General features: G+C 40.0%; 3 protein-coding genes across 3 annotated transcripts; all 3 read left to right on the top strand.

The window, feature by feature from the left end:
- The first annotated feature begins 223 nt into the window (after nucleotides 1-223).
- On the top strand, nucleotides 224-1411 carry LOC143848218 (protein PHOSPHATE-INDUCED 1-like). The gene has a single exon (XM_077357102.1). The coding sequence runs from the start codon at nucleotides 340-342 to the stop codon at nucleotides 1261-1263; it is 924 nt and encodes a 307-aa protein (XP_077213217.1). The 5' UTR covers nucleotides 224-339; the 3' UTR covers nucleotides 1264-1411.
- Nucleotides 1412-4844: 3433 nt separating this feature from the next.
- Nucleotides 4845-6001, top strand: LOC143848236 (protein PHOSPHATE-INDUCED 1-like). Its single transcript, XM_077357122.1, has one exon. The coding sequence runs from the start codon at nucleotides 4911-4913 to the stop codon at nucleotides 5838-5840; it is 930 nt and encodes a 309-aa protein (XP_077213237.1). The 5' UTR covers nucleotides 4845-4910; the 3' UTR covers nucleotides 5841-6001.
- A 2133-nt stretch (nucleotides 6002-8134) lies between these two features.
- Nucleotides 8135-16144, top strand: LOC143848590 (uncharacterized). Its single transcript, XM_077357554.1, has 4 exons — nucleotides 8135-8623; nucleotides 8718-9160; nucleotides 11145-11255; nucleotides 15604-16144. The coding sequence occupies exons 1-4, from the start codon at nucleotides 8419-8421 to the stop codon at nucleotides 15793-15795; spliced, it is 951 nt and encodes a 316-aa protein (XP_077213669.1). The 5' UTR covers nucleotides 8135-8418; the 3' UTR covers nucleotides 15796-16144.
- Nucleotides 16145-17171: the final 1027 nt, after the last annotated feature.

Here is a 17171-nt window from a genome sequence, read left to right as displayed (position 1 = left end):
AGGAAATAAAGCAATTTGTACGCTGTTCTTTTTGTTTTCTAGTTGTACGCATTTCCGTGTGGTCCACTCGGACCACTCTTGAGCCGTGTGTAGCTTTTAATAAAAACGAAACGCACCATACAGTTGGCCATCCACCGTCCCTATCTCGCTTCTCTTCTTCTGAACACCTTCCTTTTCACTCTACGGCCCTTCCCACAACACCTATATATAAACACATCTCCCACACAGAATCCCATCATCTCCCTCATCTTCATACCCCAAAAGCAAAGAGAAAAAAAACAAAAGAGTTCCTTTGTCAATTCCCTACCTTTTCCAAATTGATCTTCAATCCTTCAAGCAATGGCATTTCTACAGCTCTTAGTCATCCTCATCTCTCTTTTCCATTCGTCCATGGCTGCTAGAAAACTCACCTCCATAGTGCAGGATCAGCCTCTCCTCATGGAATACCACAAGGGTCCTCTACTAACCGGCCCAATCTCTCTCAATCTCATCTGGTACGGAAAATTCAGCACTTCCAAACGCGCAATCGTATCCGATTTTCTCACCTCCCTCTCCTCCAAAACTACTCAAAACCCATCCGTCTCAACCTGGTGGAAAACTACCCAAATTTACTACGCCCACTCCAAAACCAAAACCCAATCCCCCGTTTTCACATTCGGAAAACAGATCCTAGATGAGAACTACTCTCTCGGAAAATCCCTTACAACCCAGCAATTGAAACTTCTAGCAGCGAGAGGAGAACAAAAAAACGCCATCAACATTGTTCTCACGTCAGCTGATGTGGCGGTCGAGGGATTCTGCATGAGTCGCTGCGGGACCCACGGCTCTTCCAAGATCACTGGCCCACACAAGCGAGGCAAGTTCGCTTATATCTGGGTGGGCAACTCGGAAACTCAGTGCCCGGGTCAATGCGCCTGGCCCTTCCACCAGCCCATCTACGGACCCCAGACGACCCCACTGGTCGCACCCAACAACGATGTGGGTTTGGACGGCATGGTCATAAACATAGCGAGCCTAATGGCCGCAACAGTGACCAACCCCTTCGGGAACGGCTACTTCCAAGGTCCCGCAGATGCACCTCTCGAAGCAGTCTCAGCATGTCCCGGGGTGTATGGAAAGGGGGCTTATCCTGGTTACCCAGGAGAGCTTTTGGTGGACCCGAACACGGGTGCCAGCTATAATGCGCAGGGGGTCAATGGGAGGAAGTACCTGCTTCCTGCCATGTTCAACCCTTCGACTTCTTCATGTTCGACTCTGGTTTAAAGAGATGTTGATGCGGGGGGTAATGCACGAATCTAGTGTGTATAATAGCATAATGCCGGAGAATAGAGATACTGTAATTCTTTCATTTATTATTATTTTTTCCAAGACTGAATAATAGAAATGCAAATGGCTTTGCATTGCTTTTGAATATTTTTCTCTCTATGGAATTGAAATGTGAGCTGCGTAACTCACTAGGCTAATTACCAAATTAATCAAATTCAGTGCTCTCGAAAGTTATGTGCATAAGTCAGATTACTCCACAATCCCAGTGAAATGTTTTTCCTTTCTCTTTACTCTAAATTGTTAGACTTCTTGGGCTTCTAGTGATAGTGGATCAATGTGCAATTTGGATTGATGAGATGAGTAATGTGATATTAGTAAATCCAGACCCATATTTCATTGTAGGGACCAAAGTTACTCAACTCAACTCAACAAGCCTTTGTCCCAAACTTGTTGGGGTAGGCTAAATGAATCGTTTAGAAAAAAATTTAGAAAAATTTCATGAAGCAGGTGAAAAGAATCTACCCGGCTCTAATCCTAGCTCTACTAGTTGGATTCTTCTACATGGAGGGACCAAAGTTAATGAAAGATATTTCCAAGTTGGGATAGTTAAAAAAAAAAACGTTGCACAGTTTCACAATTTCAATGGTGAACCGAAGTTATGTAGTAGTAAATTTCGTTCATATACGTAATTGTATTCTAGATATTTGAATGTATTTCAAAAATTCAATCACACAGTTTGTAAGGGGTAAAATCCGTCCATTCAATAAGCGCTTGACAAGTGGCACCCATCCAACCTCGACGCCAAACTTGCACCTTATGATATGGCAAGGAAGTCATTTCACCAACTATCTAAGAATATCAACCCCGAACAAAGATAAAGTAAGCACGGCAACTTTTCGAAAAGCTCAGAGGTTTACATAAGAAACCGAGTTCTCCAAGGAAACTCGAAGATCTCATAGATAAATATGGAAATTGACTCTGTAGGGAAGTCAAACAATGAGGAAAGACTCCAAACTAGGGGTGCTATTTGGGGAAAAAAAGTCGGGTCGGGTTGGGTATCCTTCGGTTCCGGTTGAGTTTTCCCAATTCGAGTTGAATTCGGGTCGGGTGAGGGTGAGAGCTTGGGCAACCCAACCCGATTGGGTCGGGTTGAAACCCAATATTTTTTTATCATTTTTTTAGTAAGCTTAAGATTGGGTCAGGTTGGACTTGGGTCGAGCCTGGCTCGGGTTGGCCTCAACCCAACCGACCCAACTCGGCCAACCAAACCCAACTCGAGCCGAGTTACACTTCTACTTTAAAGCAGACAAGTACTCTAAATTACCTAAGACTAGACCTCTATAAAAGGACCCCCACGCTCAAAGGTACACATGTGACATCTAAGAGCACCGATACTCTACTTCTTTGATGTTTGGATTCAGACCGGAGCAGATTTCCGCAACGATACAATTGATTGACCAACCATACAAAATCTATGATCAATGTTTTTTTTTTTTGGTGTGGTCCATCTTGTAGGTGTGGACGTGATTGTTGGATTCTAGCCATACGCCACAAGTATGTGAGCGGGTTCTTGATTCGCGGGTGACCCATTCATCCCACCTTGGATGATCTTGAGATCCTTTCGTTGGATCATGCTAGCTAGGACATATTGGGATGCCACTCTATATGTCGTTAAGGTTGAAGGATCGATTGAACTACCCATCACTGTAGGAACCGACCCCTGTGTGAAAACGACCATGGTAGCTTTCTTGGTCGTCATGGTCCTTTCGGCCTACAACGCAACAATTGACCGGCCTACATTGAATGCCCTGAAAGTTGTGGTCTCCACCATCCATATAAAGATGAAGATCTCCACCGACCATGGAGTGGGTGAGGTTAAGGCCGACCAAACATCCCACCAATACTACATCGCTGCCCTATAGGGCATCAACAAGATCAAGGAAATCCTCTCCATCGAAACACCAGACCTTTAGGATGAGGCACGGGTAAGACGAGGTGAGCCAACCGAGGAACTAGGATTTGGCAGGGACCCCTGACGGTTTATTAGATAAGGAGAAGGATGATACATCCATAGGCACAATACACTATCCATGACTCAGAATACATGAAAGAGGGAGATCAAAAACTCGGGAAGCATATGCTCTTAGAGTTGGTGTTATTTAATCATTAATTTATATTTCTCCACTCATCATCACATGTGACCCTACTTTTTGGGGTTGGCCATACACGTGGCACATGTGACCCATGTTTTGAGTTAGCCGTACAAATCGATCTTTAATATCAAGGAGTGGTTGGGTTTTTAACTCAAGACCTTGGTGTGGCAATAGCTTGTTGGAAAGTTTCTAAAAGTTTAGAGTTTCTAAACTTGATAGAATTCCTAAAAGACAAGGATTGCTATGTTTAGGGCTTGCTAATTTGAGTGTAGCCTTACATGTTTAGTAACTTTTCATGTTCATAGGGTAATCCCTTGAATTTGGAAACGTTTGGGAAGGGAAAGATGACTCTAGTTGCACTTTCTATTTAGGGTCTAATTGCCAAACGAATTTGGGTACTTTAGGAAAACTCTATGAGATCTTTTGCCTATGAAGGAGACCCTTGGTCCCTCTTGCCACACACCACAACACTAGAACTCAGAGAGAGAGAGAGAGAGAAGAAGTTTCCCATAGATCTATTAGTGTGCAAGGTAAGAAAAGTATCAAGAGTCGTTTCTGGGCCTTCGTCGTGCTCGGAAAAGCTACGAGGATCGTTGAATTACACACCTTCAAGCACAAGCCATGGTGAAAGGTACATCAAACCCGTCTCGTTAAAATCAAGTTGTCTCTGTTTTCAATGCCAAAGATCCAATGGGATCATTAAGTTAATGTTTAGAATAATATAGCTATGATAACATGTGAAAAATATTTGTTTTCCATTCAATCTTAGATTGTTAGGTGAATTACGAAGAGCTCTTATGCGTGGTTACATAAAACAGTCAAAGGCTAAACATGGGAAAGGTTTTAAGATATATAAGGAAAAGGCGAGATAATTTTTTTTCCTAATCTGCACTGGTATCGTAATATGTCCAAGCCAGCTGCTTAATCTAGCACTGCATGATTCAAGAGTCAGATCTCAGAAACTCTAACATTCTAACAAATATTTCTCTAAAGAAAAAAAGCACTCGTGTATCATATGAAATCTTATATACATACATAAAGTAAAAGGAAAATACCCCATGTTTTTTAACTGATCAGATGGTAGTGACCGTCTAATGAGAGAGTTTCAAAACACAGTCTATCTATAGTTGGGTCCACCAAATGAACAGAAGTTTCCACCAGTACTTATTCATTCTTCCGTGCGTTACGCCTACATGGTCAAAGATGATGAGAAGAAAAAACAATTTGTAAGCTGTTCTTGTTTTGGTTTTCTAGTGGCACGCATTTCCGTGTGGTCCAAACCTGAGCTGTGTTTTAATTTAAAAAGAAACACACTACACAGTTGTCGATCCACCGTCCCTACATGCTTCCAATCTCCTTCTAAACACCTTCCTCTTCATTCTTAGGCCCCTTCCCACAACACCTATATATAAACTCATCTACCTCTCACAATCCCATCATCTCTCTCATCTTCCCTTTCCTTTTCTTAGCTGATCTTCACTCTATCAAGCAATGGCATTTCTACAGCTCTTAGTCGTCCTTATCTCTCTTTTCCATTCGTCCATGGCTGCTAGAAAACTCACCTCCTTGGTGCAGGATCAGCCTCTCCTCATGGAATACCACAAGGGTCCTCTTCTAACCGGAACAATCTCTCTCAATCTCATCTGGTACGGAAAATTTAGCCCTTCCCAACTCACGATCGTATCTGATTTTCTCACCTCTCTCTCCTCCTCCCCTTCTCCCAAAACCTCCCAAAACCCATCTGTCTCCACCTGGTGGAAAACTACCCAAAATTACTACACTCACTCCCAAACCCCATCTCCCGTTTTCACCTTCGGAAAACAGATCCTCGACGATAACTACTCTCTCGGAAAATCCCTCACAACCCAGCAATTGGTATTACTAGCAGCAAAAGGAGAACAGAAGAACGCCATCAACATCGTTCTCACATCAGCTGATGTGGCAGTCGAGGGGTTCTGCATGAGCCGGTGCGGGACCCACGGCTCTTCCAAGTTTGCTGGCCCACACAAGCAACGTAAGTTCGCATACATATGGGTGGGCAACTCGGAGACTCAGTGCCCGGGTCAATGCGCCTGGCCCTTCCACCAGCCCATCTACGGTCCCCAGACGGCCCCACTGGTCGCACCCAACAACGATGTGGGTTTGGACGGCATGGTCATAAACATAGCGAGCCTAATGGCCGCAACCGTGACCAACCCCTTCGGGAACGGCTACTTCCAAGGTCCCGCAGATGCACCTCTCGAAGCAGTCTCAGCTTGTCCCGGGGTGTATGGAAAGGGGGCTTATCCTGGTTACCCAGGAGAGCTTTTGGTGGACCCAAGCACTGGTGCCAGCTATAATGCGCAGGGGGTCAACGGGAGGAAGTACCTGCTTCCTGCCATGTTCAACCCTTCGACTTCTTCATGTTCGACTCTGATTTAAAGAGATGTTGATGCGGGGGGTTAATGCACGAATCTAGTGTGTATAATAGCATAATGCCGGAGAATAGAGATACTGTAATTCTTTCATTTATTATTATTTGTTCCAAGACTGAATAATAGAAATGCAAATGGCTTTGCATTGCTTTTGAATATTTTTCTCTGTATGGAATTGAAATGTGAGAGTCAATAGAGCTGCGAAACTCATTAGTCTAATTACCAAAATCAAATTCATTGCTCCCAAAAGTCATGTGCATAAGTCGGATTAATCAACAATCCCAGTTAAATGTTTTTCCTTTTTCTTTACTCTAAATTGTTAAACTTCTGGGGCTTCTAGTGATTGTGGATCAATGTGCAATTTGGATTGATGGGATGAGTAATGTGATTTTAGTAAATCCAAACCATATTTCATAGTAGGGACCAAAGTTAAGAGTAATGCTAGGGAAACAGAGAATAGGACCTAAAAGGAGACCTAACAAATTGATTCAGGCGACCACATCTCAGTGACTTGAGCCACCGCCTAGGAAAATACCTAAAAGTACTTTTTTTAACACGTCTTATTCTCATTGCAGGTCCCCTGTTGGGTGGTACTCTAGGTCCCTTTTAGGTCCCATTCTCGGTTTCCCTAGCATTACTCATTTTCCCAAAGGTTAATGAAAGATATTTCCAAGTTGGATAGTCTTAAAAAAAATGTTGCAATATTTCACAATTTCTTCGGTGGATCAAGTTATATAGTATTAAATTTCGTTCATATACGTAATTCTATTCTCGATATTTGAATGTAATTTGAAAATTCGATCACACATTGTCAAGGCTAAAATCTCTCCATTCAATAAGCACCTCACACATCGCACCTATCCAATTTTGACTCCGAACTTGCCGCTTATGGTATGGGGGCAAGGAAGTCATTTCGCCCGCTCTAAGTAGCAACCCAAACAAAACGGAAAGTTCCCGAAGCTAGCACGGCAACTTTCTGAAAAGCTCAGAGGTTTAAATAAGAAACCGAGTTCTACAAGAAACTCGAAGCTCTCCAAGATAAATATGGAAATCGACTCTTTAGGGAAGTCAAGCAATGAGGAAAGACTCCAAACTAGGGGTGCAATTCAGGGCAGGTTGGGTATCCTTTGGGTCGGGTTCACATTGGGGGCTTGGGAAACCTGACCCGAGTGAAACGTGACATTTTTTTATCATTTTTTTTAGTAACCTTAAAAACTCAGGTTGGGTCTGGTCAAACTCAGGTCAGGTCTGTTCGGGTTGGAAAAAAGGGTTCCTCGGGTTGGGACAGGTTGGACCTCATCAGGTTGGAACTTGGGTAGGGTCCGGTTCGGGTTCAATAAATGGTTCCTTGGGTCGAGTTCGGGTTGGCCTCAACCCGACCATAGTTGTAGCCCTACTCTAAACCAAACAAATACTCTAAATTGCCTAGGACTCCACCTCTATAAAAGGACTCCCATGCTCAAAGGTATGCATCTAACATCTAAGAGCTCTGTCACTCTACTTCTTTGCTGTTTGGATTCTTGCTTGTTGCCGATTTTTGACTTAAGAATCAGAGGGTCTTCCTGAAGTCCAAACTCCGGTACCTGTAACGTGTATTCTTTGAGTGCAAGACATGCAACACAAGCTTATCGGACCGGAGTGAATTTCGGCACCAATACAATTGATTGACAAACCATACAAATCTGTGATTAATAAATAATTTCGTGTGGTCTTTCTTGCAAGGTGTGTGGACATGATTGTTGGATTCCAGCCACAAGCCACATGTATGCGATCAGGTTGTTGATTCACAGGGACCCCTTCATTATACCTTGGATGATGCTGAGTTCCGACCGTTGAATCATGCTAGCTAGGACATATTGGGATACCACTCTAGATTAGAAAAATCTTTCTTTATTTCCATGTTTATCTTAAAAATCTTTCTAGAACAAACTTTCTATGTTTAGCCCTTGAGTGTTCTATATAACCACTTGGTGCTCTTTGTAATTCATCTAAGAATCTAAAGATTTAGTGGGAATCAAATCTTTTCACAGTATTCGACTTAATTTTTTAGATTAATGGCAGAACCTCTCCATGGAGAATCTTTCCTGTGTATCGATTTGAAATCTAATTGAAATGTTATGAGCACAACCTTATTTTAATATTTGCACAAACCCAGCTGTCTTTTCCTCTTTAATTGGCTGGTGAGACTTTTTAAAAGACTAAATGGGGTAGCGAAACTATCAAAATATGACTGTGCTGAAATCCTTTCCCAAAATTAAAGAACCTACTAAGTTTCAGCCTTCATAAATGGACCAACGCGGGTGAAGGCATTCCGATCACATTAAGTTCATAAAGCTCGAGGGCTAAACATAGAAAGATTAAGAGAGCCCACTTGTCATTACTTGTAGCTAAATTGATCCCCACAAAGTTTAATCCTATTAACTGTACATACTCAAGGTAATGTGCCCCAATTGGGTAGTCTTCTTCGCCCACCCGTTGGGGGAAACCCCCGCCCCTCTAACTGTAAAGAGAGACGCAAAACATCTCGTGTTTTTTGTATCATAGAAAGCTAGAAAGAAGGGGGGGAAAAAGACTCAGCAGCAAAAATGACAGTTTCTTCTGCCCAAAACCTTTTAATGAATCCTCATTATCGGCTCGTTGAGTCATTCTACATTTATCGGGATCGACCCAAATTTCCCTTCTTGAATTTCTCGGTTTCCCCCAAACATGGTGCAAGCACACGGCTTCTGGAAATTCAACGGAGCAACTCATTTAAGACAGTTCGATGGCGAGTGGGAGTCTTTGAATCCGGTAAAAATTTAGCTGAACAAAACCCTAATTTAATTTGCTTTTCTCTTTTCCTTATTTCTCTGTTAATAAAAGAACTGGAAAAATCATTCTCTAGGTGAAGGTATTGATGAACATGTACAGAGAGAGGGGTTTGAATTTGATGGTCTTAATTTGGACACATTCCTTTCAATAATTGAACTCTTGTGTATTGCCCCATCTGTTGTGTTCTCAATTGGGTGCCCCTTGAATTCGACATTTTCGATCTTGCCGAAGTCAATTCAGGCCTCTTCTTTGAATAGGGTTTTTGGGTGGCAGTTTGTTCTGTTGGTGGGTGCCATTGCGATCGGTGCTTTTATTCGTAGGAGGCAATGGCAGAAGATTTGGAGGGATTCTTTCAAGTTGGGTAGTGGGAATTTTAATCTAATTGGGAGAATTGACAAGTTGGAGGAGAATCTTCGAAGCTCCGTAACGATTATAAGGGTTTTGTCTAGGCAGCTTGAGAAATTGGGGATTCGGTTTAGGGTTACAAGGAAGGCATTGAAAGGACCCATTACCGAGGTAAGACTATCTATCCCATTTTTGCTAATTTCAATAGTTATTAGGTATGTGGGGGTTAATGCTGGTTCAATTCTTGATAGAGATAGGCACTTAATCATGTTATCTTTTTCTATTGGAAGGATTTAAAGAATTCCATTGGTCTTCATGATTTTGTTTTGAGTTTATAGATTGTTTCTCTTGGATATTGTAACCTGTCAGCAATAGTAGGATTAATCAAATCTGCTCAAACCCAACTGTCGGTGCACAAGATAGAAAATAATGATGGATTTTTTTTTTTATATGAACGACCATATTCTAAAACAAGAATGTGGGAGAACTATTTTAAATGTAGTTGTTAACGTCATTTCTGCAGCAGTATGATAACTCGGCACATATCATCCATATTATCTTGTAAAAGGTCAATTTTTCTAGCACATTCATGGCATAATGTGGCAAAATTAATTTTATTTCTCATGTGTAGCTGGGATCAGAGAAGAGAAATTTGTCAAAGAAGTCTGGCCGGTGTTGTTCATAGCTAGGCCTTCATCTTTGGTCTGTTCAGGGTGGCTTGGGTCATGTCGAACGGTAATGCTATCCTGTTTGAGGAGGCTGGGGTGTTATCAAATGGAAATAATGTTTAAATTATACTCTCTCTCTCTCTCTCTCTATGGATCTGATTTTTTGTAGACACCCTATCTATGTGAGGGCCTTTAAAATGGATGGCTTGGATCACCCAGACAATGTGGGCCTCCACTGTATTTTAAGCTAGTGTGTAGATAACTTATCTACACATGTGTGTAGAGACCGTTTTCTCATATATATATATATATATATATATATATATATATATATATATATATATATAGAGAGAGAGAGAGAGAGAGAGAGAGAGAGAGAGAGGGAAGTGTTTTTAAGCACGTGCTTAGGGAGCTCCCTAAGCACAAAGCCACCGATTGGTTCGTATGATGGTCCACCTCTGCGGGGTCCACAAAAAGAGACCAATCAGTGGCTTTTTAAGCCACCTGTGCTTAGGGACCTCCCTAAGCACGTGCTTCGAAACACTTTTCTCATATATATATATATATATATATATCCTTGCTCTTGTTTTAAATACGCTGCTCCTTCATTTGACACTTCTCTAATTAGCTGTAAAAGGCTGTTAAAATACTTAATTAGCTATCAGCAGACAATCACAAAGTTTTTGATAAATGTTTTTTATTTATGAAATAAGGGTATCCCCACCCCATTTTGGGCGGGACATTTTGATGACATACTTAATAGCTATGAATCAAGTTTATGATAAGTGATTAGTGCCATTATCGAACAAGGGAGTGTGGATATCTTTGTATACCTTTATTTCCCAACTTCCATTCTGCTTATCTTTATAATTTTTTTATATTTCACATTATTTCCCTTATTAAACAAAGAAAAAACAGAAAATGAAGTTTGACGTTTGGTTCATATTAATATTATTTCATTAAGAACTAGCATTCACATCAATGCTCTTTCACCATTTCGCTCGCTCCTTCCATGATAAAATCATCTTTATATGGTACTGTTTCTCATATATTTCTATATAATGCAATCCATCTAAGCCTAATAATAAGCTTATTAAACAATTTACACGCATTCTTACTTCTTACTCTCAGTTATTTAAAAAAAAAAACTTGTCTTAGATTCAGTTTTGGCCTTTCCTTTCTTTAAGTTCTTGCAAAATCCTTTGGTAGCTGGATCAGGACATTGGAGTCCCATTTAGAAATACAACTTCAACGGTATTGTGTGCTTAATGCTCATTTAATTATAAAACCAAGTGTTTTTATATTCCATCACTAGTAGATAAATGAGTTGACTAGCCATGTGTATAAACCTATGTAAGGCTAGTTGTGTGTATAAACCTATGTAAGGTAAAAGTATCCTGTAGTGAATGTATATCTCACCTTTGGCGAAGTTCTTACACTGGAGGCCTCATTTATTATCCCGCCTATTTTTCTGTTTATGTTTGCAGACTGCAGCTTTGTCTCAGAAGAATTCCGTGGCCACTCGAGCACTAGCAATGCAAGAAGACATTCTTGAAAAGGAGCTCGGTGAAATTCAGAAGGTCTTGTTAGCAATGCAGGTGAGTCATGCATGACCATCTTCCTGAGCGGGATCCCCTACTACTTTCCATTCCTGGAAGATATTTTGCTAAACATAACATCTGAAACAGACTTAAACGTCGTAGGCAATGAAGACAAACGATCCTTACCAGTTAATAGCACTTTTTGTTTGAATAGTCCTCTTTATTTGTATACTTCTGCGGACTTTCAAGCGTAATCAGTTGCATCATTATTATTTTCTGGTACTTAATAGCTGTTTTGTACTGACAATGAATCCTTGAGAAGCCAGGGATGCCATATTTAGTTGATGACTATAGATGTTTTGTCACTTAAAAAGGGATTGCTGACTAACCACAGTGATGTGCTGTTCTTTCTTATTCTTCTATTATGGGAAATTTGATGTTATATTGCCTTCTACTCTAGGAAATGATGCTTTCTCTCAACCTGAAAGTCTGAAACTCAGTTTGAGCTGGGCTTACTTAAATATAAGTCATTGGCCTTGTTTGCCTGATAATGGTGATAACATAGGACGAACTATACCATATTCTGGAGATACATAATTTACAAGCCACATTGTAGTGTTTTCCTTTTGGTGTGTTTGAATCTTGCTCGTCATATTGGCAACATCCACTTGGGTTGGCTTGGTGAATTTCATTTCCTGCGTTAGAGTTGAGACTTCTGACTGTATAGGCATATCGTATCTGTGTTGCATCCCTGTTGCTTTTATTTGAACGGTATTAAAGAAAAGCTTATGCAAAGATGACCCAACTACAAGACAAGAAACAACAACTAAAAACAAACCTCACAAACATTAATGCTTGTCCAATGCGTAACTAAGTCTTGTCGACACCATCCCTTAGCAAGACAGTCCCCCACATTATTAGTACTCTGTGTTTGAATCTTGCTCGTCATATTGGCAACATCCACTTGGGTTGGCTTGGTGAATTTCATTTCCTGCGTTAGAGTTGAGACTTCTGACTGTATAGGCATATCGTATCTGTGTTGCATCCCTGTTGCTTTTATTTGAACGGTATTAAAGAAAAGCTTATGCAAAGATGACCCAACTACAAGACAAGAAACAACAACTAAAAACAAACGTCACAAACATTAATGCTTGTCCAATGAGTAACTAAGTCTTGTCGACACCATCCCTTAGCAAGACAGTCCCCCACATTATTAGTACTCTGCGGAATATATGAAGAACAGTGTGAATCTTCACATAATTAGTTTTGCTTCTTTTTCTTAAGAGGTCAATTTAGCCGTCATTTGTTGATTTTGTGCCACTAGTGCGAAGGTAATCCTCTTGTCATACGGTCCACTTGCTTAGGAAGTTGTTATAAATGTAGGTCATTGTGGTGAACAGTCAATCTTTGTTCCACTGGTAGGTTTGACAAGACCATAGTTACCGGAAACTTCCTAGTTGGAGGGGAAGCTCACTTCTCCGAAAACTCGCTTCAGAAGCTAAGTTCTTCTCGCTTCCCAAATTTAGGGTAAGCGTGCTTCCCAGACGCTTCGAAGCTCGCTTCGGAAGCTAAGTTCTTGTCACTTCCCAAATTTAGGGAAAGCGCACTTCCTACACGTTTCCTCTTAATTAAGAACATGTTTCCTGTTTAGGTGATTATGCCTTCGTAAAAGAATATTTTCTCCTCTTGATAATGCTGAAGGAGTGTATAAAAAAAAGAGTGGGTTTAAAACTTGATATTTTTCCTCTTGATAATACTGAAGGGGTGTGTATTTAAAAAAAGAGTGCATTTAAAACTTGAAAACTAATCTTAAGTTTCAAATGAAAATTAAGTTGATCCTTTTCCAAAAACTTATCATTAAATATATGTGAATAAAACACATGAAACAGTAATTCTTAAAACATGTAATTCTAATTAGTCGTGAATTCTTCCTTTCTACTTGTAGTCCTTCCCTATATCAACCCTTTCTCCTAATCTGCTACAATCTTACTCTTTTTATGTACTTCTTGTTCGCGTTTAATGATGCTTATTACATGCTTCATGTTGACTTTGACTGATGCTTTCCACACATTTTCTCTTTATTTTCTTTAGAGCTTTTCGCTTCCCGCATTTTCGTTTTTCTAAACCTCTCGCTTCCCACTCTGGCAACTTGGACAAGACCCTTGGATCATACAACTGTTGAATATTTAAGGCTTTTGCTTGCAATAACTACTAGAGCAAACTTACATGGAAGCTATTAAATTTGGACTGTCTCGTATCATTATGATAAGTTAAACTTTTTTTTTTTTTTTGAAAGAATTTAAAATCTATTAGACGAAGAAAAAGGGACGAGGAGTCCCAAATACATGTGAGAAAGTGAGGAGCTCCTAGTGATAAGGATCAACTCAAGGTTTATAATTCCAGGAGCAAGAAGTGGCAAAATAGTCATTTTTATGACATCCCAGGTCAAAGAAGTTAACCTCAAGCATTGGTTTGGAGTTACAATGAAAGGGTGGCCCCCATATGGGACTTAGAATGTTAAGTGGAGTGTTTTTTTTATTATTTTAAAATCAATTTAAGTGACTTAAGTAAACTGAATAAAAGAGAGGGCCCACTTTCATCCCACAACTTTTTAAAGGGGAGTGTGGGTGGGTGGTGGGTGGGGTGGGTTGGGGGGCGGCGCACACATTCATAGAGGTTCTATCTTTCCTTCTCTTCTCCGTCTTCTAAGGTAATAATATCTTCTCCATCAACTTTCTACTTTTTTCAAATTGAATAGGTCTTTTGTAATTGTTGATTACCATGGATACCTATGTTTTACTATTATCATTAATATCAATTTGAATGGATCTAATCTTAAATCTGAAGGATAGTTGGAGTGAATATCAACCATCAGATTTATAGGCTGAGTTGGTCTCAAGACTGAACCGTCAGATTTAATCTATCTGACCTTGTATTGTTAAGATTAATGGATTGTTAAGATTAATCTAGATCTAAGATTTCGAGGCATATTGAAGGTTAGATTCGAATCTATGTTTAGAAAGTTCATAAAAAAATCTAGATCAACTAGATTTGGAACCCAAATTACTTTGTACTCTTTCTTCCTTCTAATTGGAAGCACTCTCAAACTACTGTCAGTTTTGGCAGGTGGTTTTAGAGGTCAATTGCTTTCATCCTTTTCTCATTCAACATGTACCATTAGTTTCAAATTTCTGCTGGATACCATGAGTGGAACTATACATATTTTTGTGGTTTTGAAACTGAGAAAATGGGTTATGTTTTCAAGCATGTTAAGAAGACCCATTAGATTTTCTGAAGCTCGCCTAAGAAATGCATTATTTTGATGTGTTCAGACTAGAGACAACTTTGTCTTGAAACTCAGTTTTCTCATTGGCATTCCTTGCTTAGGTTGTAAAACTAATGGCTGTTATAACCATGCCATTTGAAGGCCTGAATCTCAACTTGGATGAGAAATCAGACGAAGGTAAAAATGAGTTGACTTGAGCAAGTCATTGCATAGTTAATGCTTCTTTAACTGGGGTGACTCAAAGTTGTTTTTTATTGGCTTGGTAGGAAAAAACTTTGACAAGAACTCGGCCGAGGTAAAACAGAGTTAACTCGGGCTAGTTAATGATTCACTCAGGGGAGTTTTTAGCAGTGATCCAAATGATAATTGAAACTTTTCCTGCCCTTGTAGGCACTTAAAAGTTAGAACTAAATGATTACCTAACAAAAAGCTTCCATTGTAAGTGTTGCCCTTGCCTAATTGCTTCTATGAATTCATAGTAGAAAAGGGATTTTTTATTTTTTACTTTCTTACACCGGCTATCATGACTTCTGCCTTCGACTGACAAAACCTGCTATTTTATCCTTTTGTAATGGGCTTGAAGAATCCTCCAAGTAAATTAGCTCCGACAGGCTTTCCAAATCTTTTAGTAACTTTCTATGTGTGTTTGTTTTAGTATTTATCGTTTGGGCCTGTGACATTGCATTTCTGCATAAGTTGGCTGGCTGGCACAAGTTTTACAAGGTATGTGTATACCAGTTCCAGCACTGTGTCACAAATGCATGATTAGGCAGAGTTCAGGATAGTAACTTCTTTTATGTTGCTCCTTGTGTATGGGTTTAAACCAGAATGATTAAACAACATAAGTCCTACATATCTTCATGGGAAAATTATACAAAGGCTATACTTGGAAAGATGGATAAGTATAGACTATGCTTCGTGGTTTTTGTCAACATTGTACATCTATAAGTGTGGGATACTGAAAAATTGGGGTTAGCAATATTGTCATCTTTCTGACTAGTAAATCTGAAAATTACTTGGCTTGCAAATAGTTTAAATACCGGTTTCCGTAATGCTTAATTTGAAGTTTCTGAGGGGCTGATGTCCTCAACCTCTTTCTTTGTGCCGAGTGTTTTATAGGAACATCAACAAAAGCAACTCGAGTTGATTCTTGCAATCGCGAAGTCTGGGAGGCTAAGAGAAAGCAGCCGGGACTATGTTGCCAAAGAACAACCAATTGAATTGCGCAGCTCAGTTCCGGAGAAGGAAGAGGTGACACAAGTGGAAACCGGAACTAGAAAACAAAAGGGTGGTAACAATGACAAAGTCTAGACGTGAAATGGATGAAGACCAGTAAGGCATGGGGCTGCTTTTGCGACCACAGTTTCCAGGTTTGAGTCCTTGATTATAATAACTGTCTGGACCCCGGCCTGGATTTAGTACGCCGTATTGGGTCCTAGGCCAGATCTCCCGTATCCCAGCATTTAACCCCCACTGCAAAACAAGAAAGAGGAAATGTACCATGATATAGTGTATAGTGAATACAACCGAACATTCGATGTGTACTCTATCCACTCTTCCTGGTTATGATTCAATAGTGGTTATGAATGGGACTCACTTCCAAACTTGTACTAGATTTCATGTTGACCACAAAAGAATTTGTTTCCATTGATTTGTTACAGATCCTCGGGTTAAAAGGTTCAGTGGAGCGTCGACGGTTAAGGAACTATCCTAATCTAGCCAATGTATTCATTGAGAGGATTGATCCTCAAGGTGTCGGGCTTATCAACTAGCAGATGATGGTACAATAATTAAGACTAGAGTTGATCAGATTAGTTGTTAAGTTTACATTAAAAATCAATGGAAGCTTCTACTCCGAAGCTTATCAAACCTGTTGATCAAATTGCAGTTTTGTTTTGGTGTCTGGGTCTCCCCTTTTTTTTTTGAAATGATGAAGCTGGGTCTGCCAATTTAAAACCTTCCTTTTAACACTGATGAGATCTGGACCATTCAATGCATCTTGAAAATGGCAATGGTTGATCGAACGTTACAGTCAATTGAGTTTTGTCGATTGAAGATTGATCGTTTCGTTTGAAACTGTCCATTCCTTCAATTTCAGGCGGCAGATTGGACGGCCAGGATAGGCTGATCTACGTTCACCAAATTTTAATCCATGTAGCCTTCACCTACAGTGAAAATTGTTTCCTTTACGTGCCAATGGGTTGGGTTTGTGTTGGACCCAAGTAAATTTGGCTCACAATTTTATTAGGAAAACATAATCCGGGCCTGAGTTTGATTGAAATAGTGTTGGTTAGGTCTTAATTGAGTCGTAGTTAGACTGTATCTGAATCTGATGAGAACTATAAGCTTTAGATTAAGATGACAACTATAAACTTTAGATTAATGAGCAGATTATATTTTCCCTTTTTAACAGTGAGAACTTAGGAAGACTAGGGGTTTTCACCTTCTCAGTCATCCTTACTATCAAGTGGAGGATTCTGGGTAGGCCCCAATAAGTTCAAGTCTTGATCTGATTACTCGTATGGATCCTATATTAGATCTTTTGGACAAGAGTTCGGCTGTTTGGACCCATTGAATCCATTGGTGCTGCTTTACTTATTGAGACCTATAACATCTGAGCAGCTATAGGAAGGGAAATCAACTTAGACCCAAATTAAATGGGGGCTTCTTTAAAGTGATATAAGTGT

Source organism: Tasmannia lanceolata, unplaced genomic scaffold (assembly GCF_043159265.1).
Source record: "Tasmannia lanceolata isolate RefF3 unplaced genomic scaffold, GAP_Taslan_0.1 ptg000016l, whole genome shotgun sequence".
Classification (NCBI taxonomy): domain Eukaryota; kingdom Viridiplantae; phylum Streptophyta; class Magnoliopsida; order Canellales; family Winteraceae; genus Tasmannia; species Tasmannia lanceolata.
This window is presented reverse-complemented; position numbering and strand designations above follow the sequence as displayed.

Coding starts and splice junctions, on each gene's coding strand:
- LOC143848218 (XM_077357102.1), top strand. CDS start 340: ATGGCATTTCTACAGCTCTTAGTCATCCTCATCTCTCTTTTCCATTCG.
- LOC143848236 (XM_077357122.1), top strand. CDS start 4,911: ATGGCATTTCTACAGCTCTTAGTCGTCCTTATCTCTCTTTTCCATTCG.
- LOC143848590 (XM_077357554.1), top strand. CDS start 8,419: ATGACAGTTTCTTCTGCCCAAAACCTTTTAATGAATCCTCATTATCGG. Junction 9,161..11,144: donor TGAAAGGACCCATTACCGAG/GTAAGACTATCT, acceptor TTATGTTTGCAG/ACTGCAGCTTTGTCTCAGAA. Junction 11,256..15,603: donor AGGTCTTGTTAGCAATGCAG/GTGAGTCATGCA, acceptor AGTGTTTTATAG/GAACATCAACAAAAGCAACT.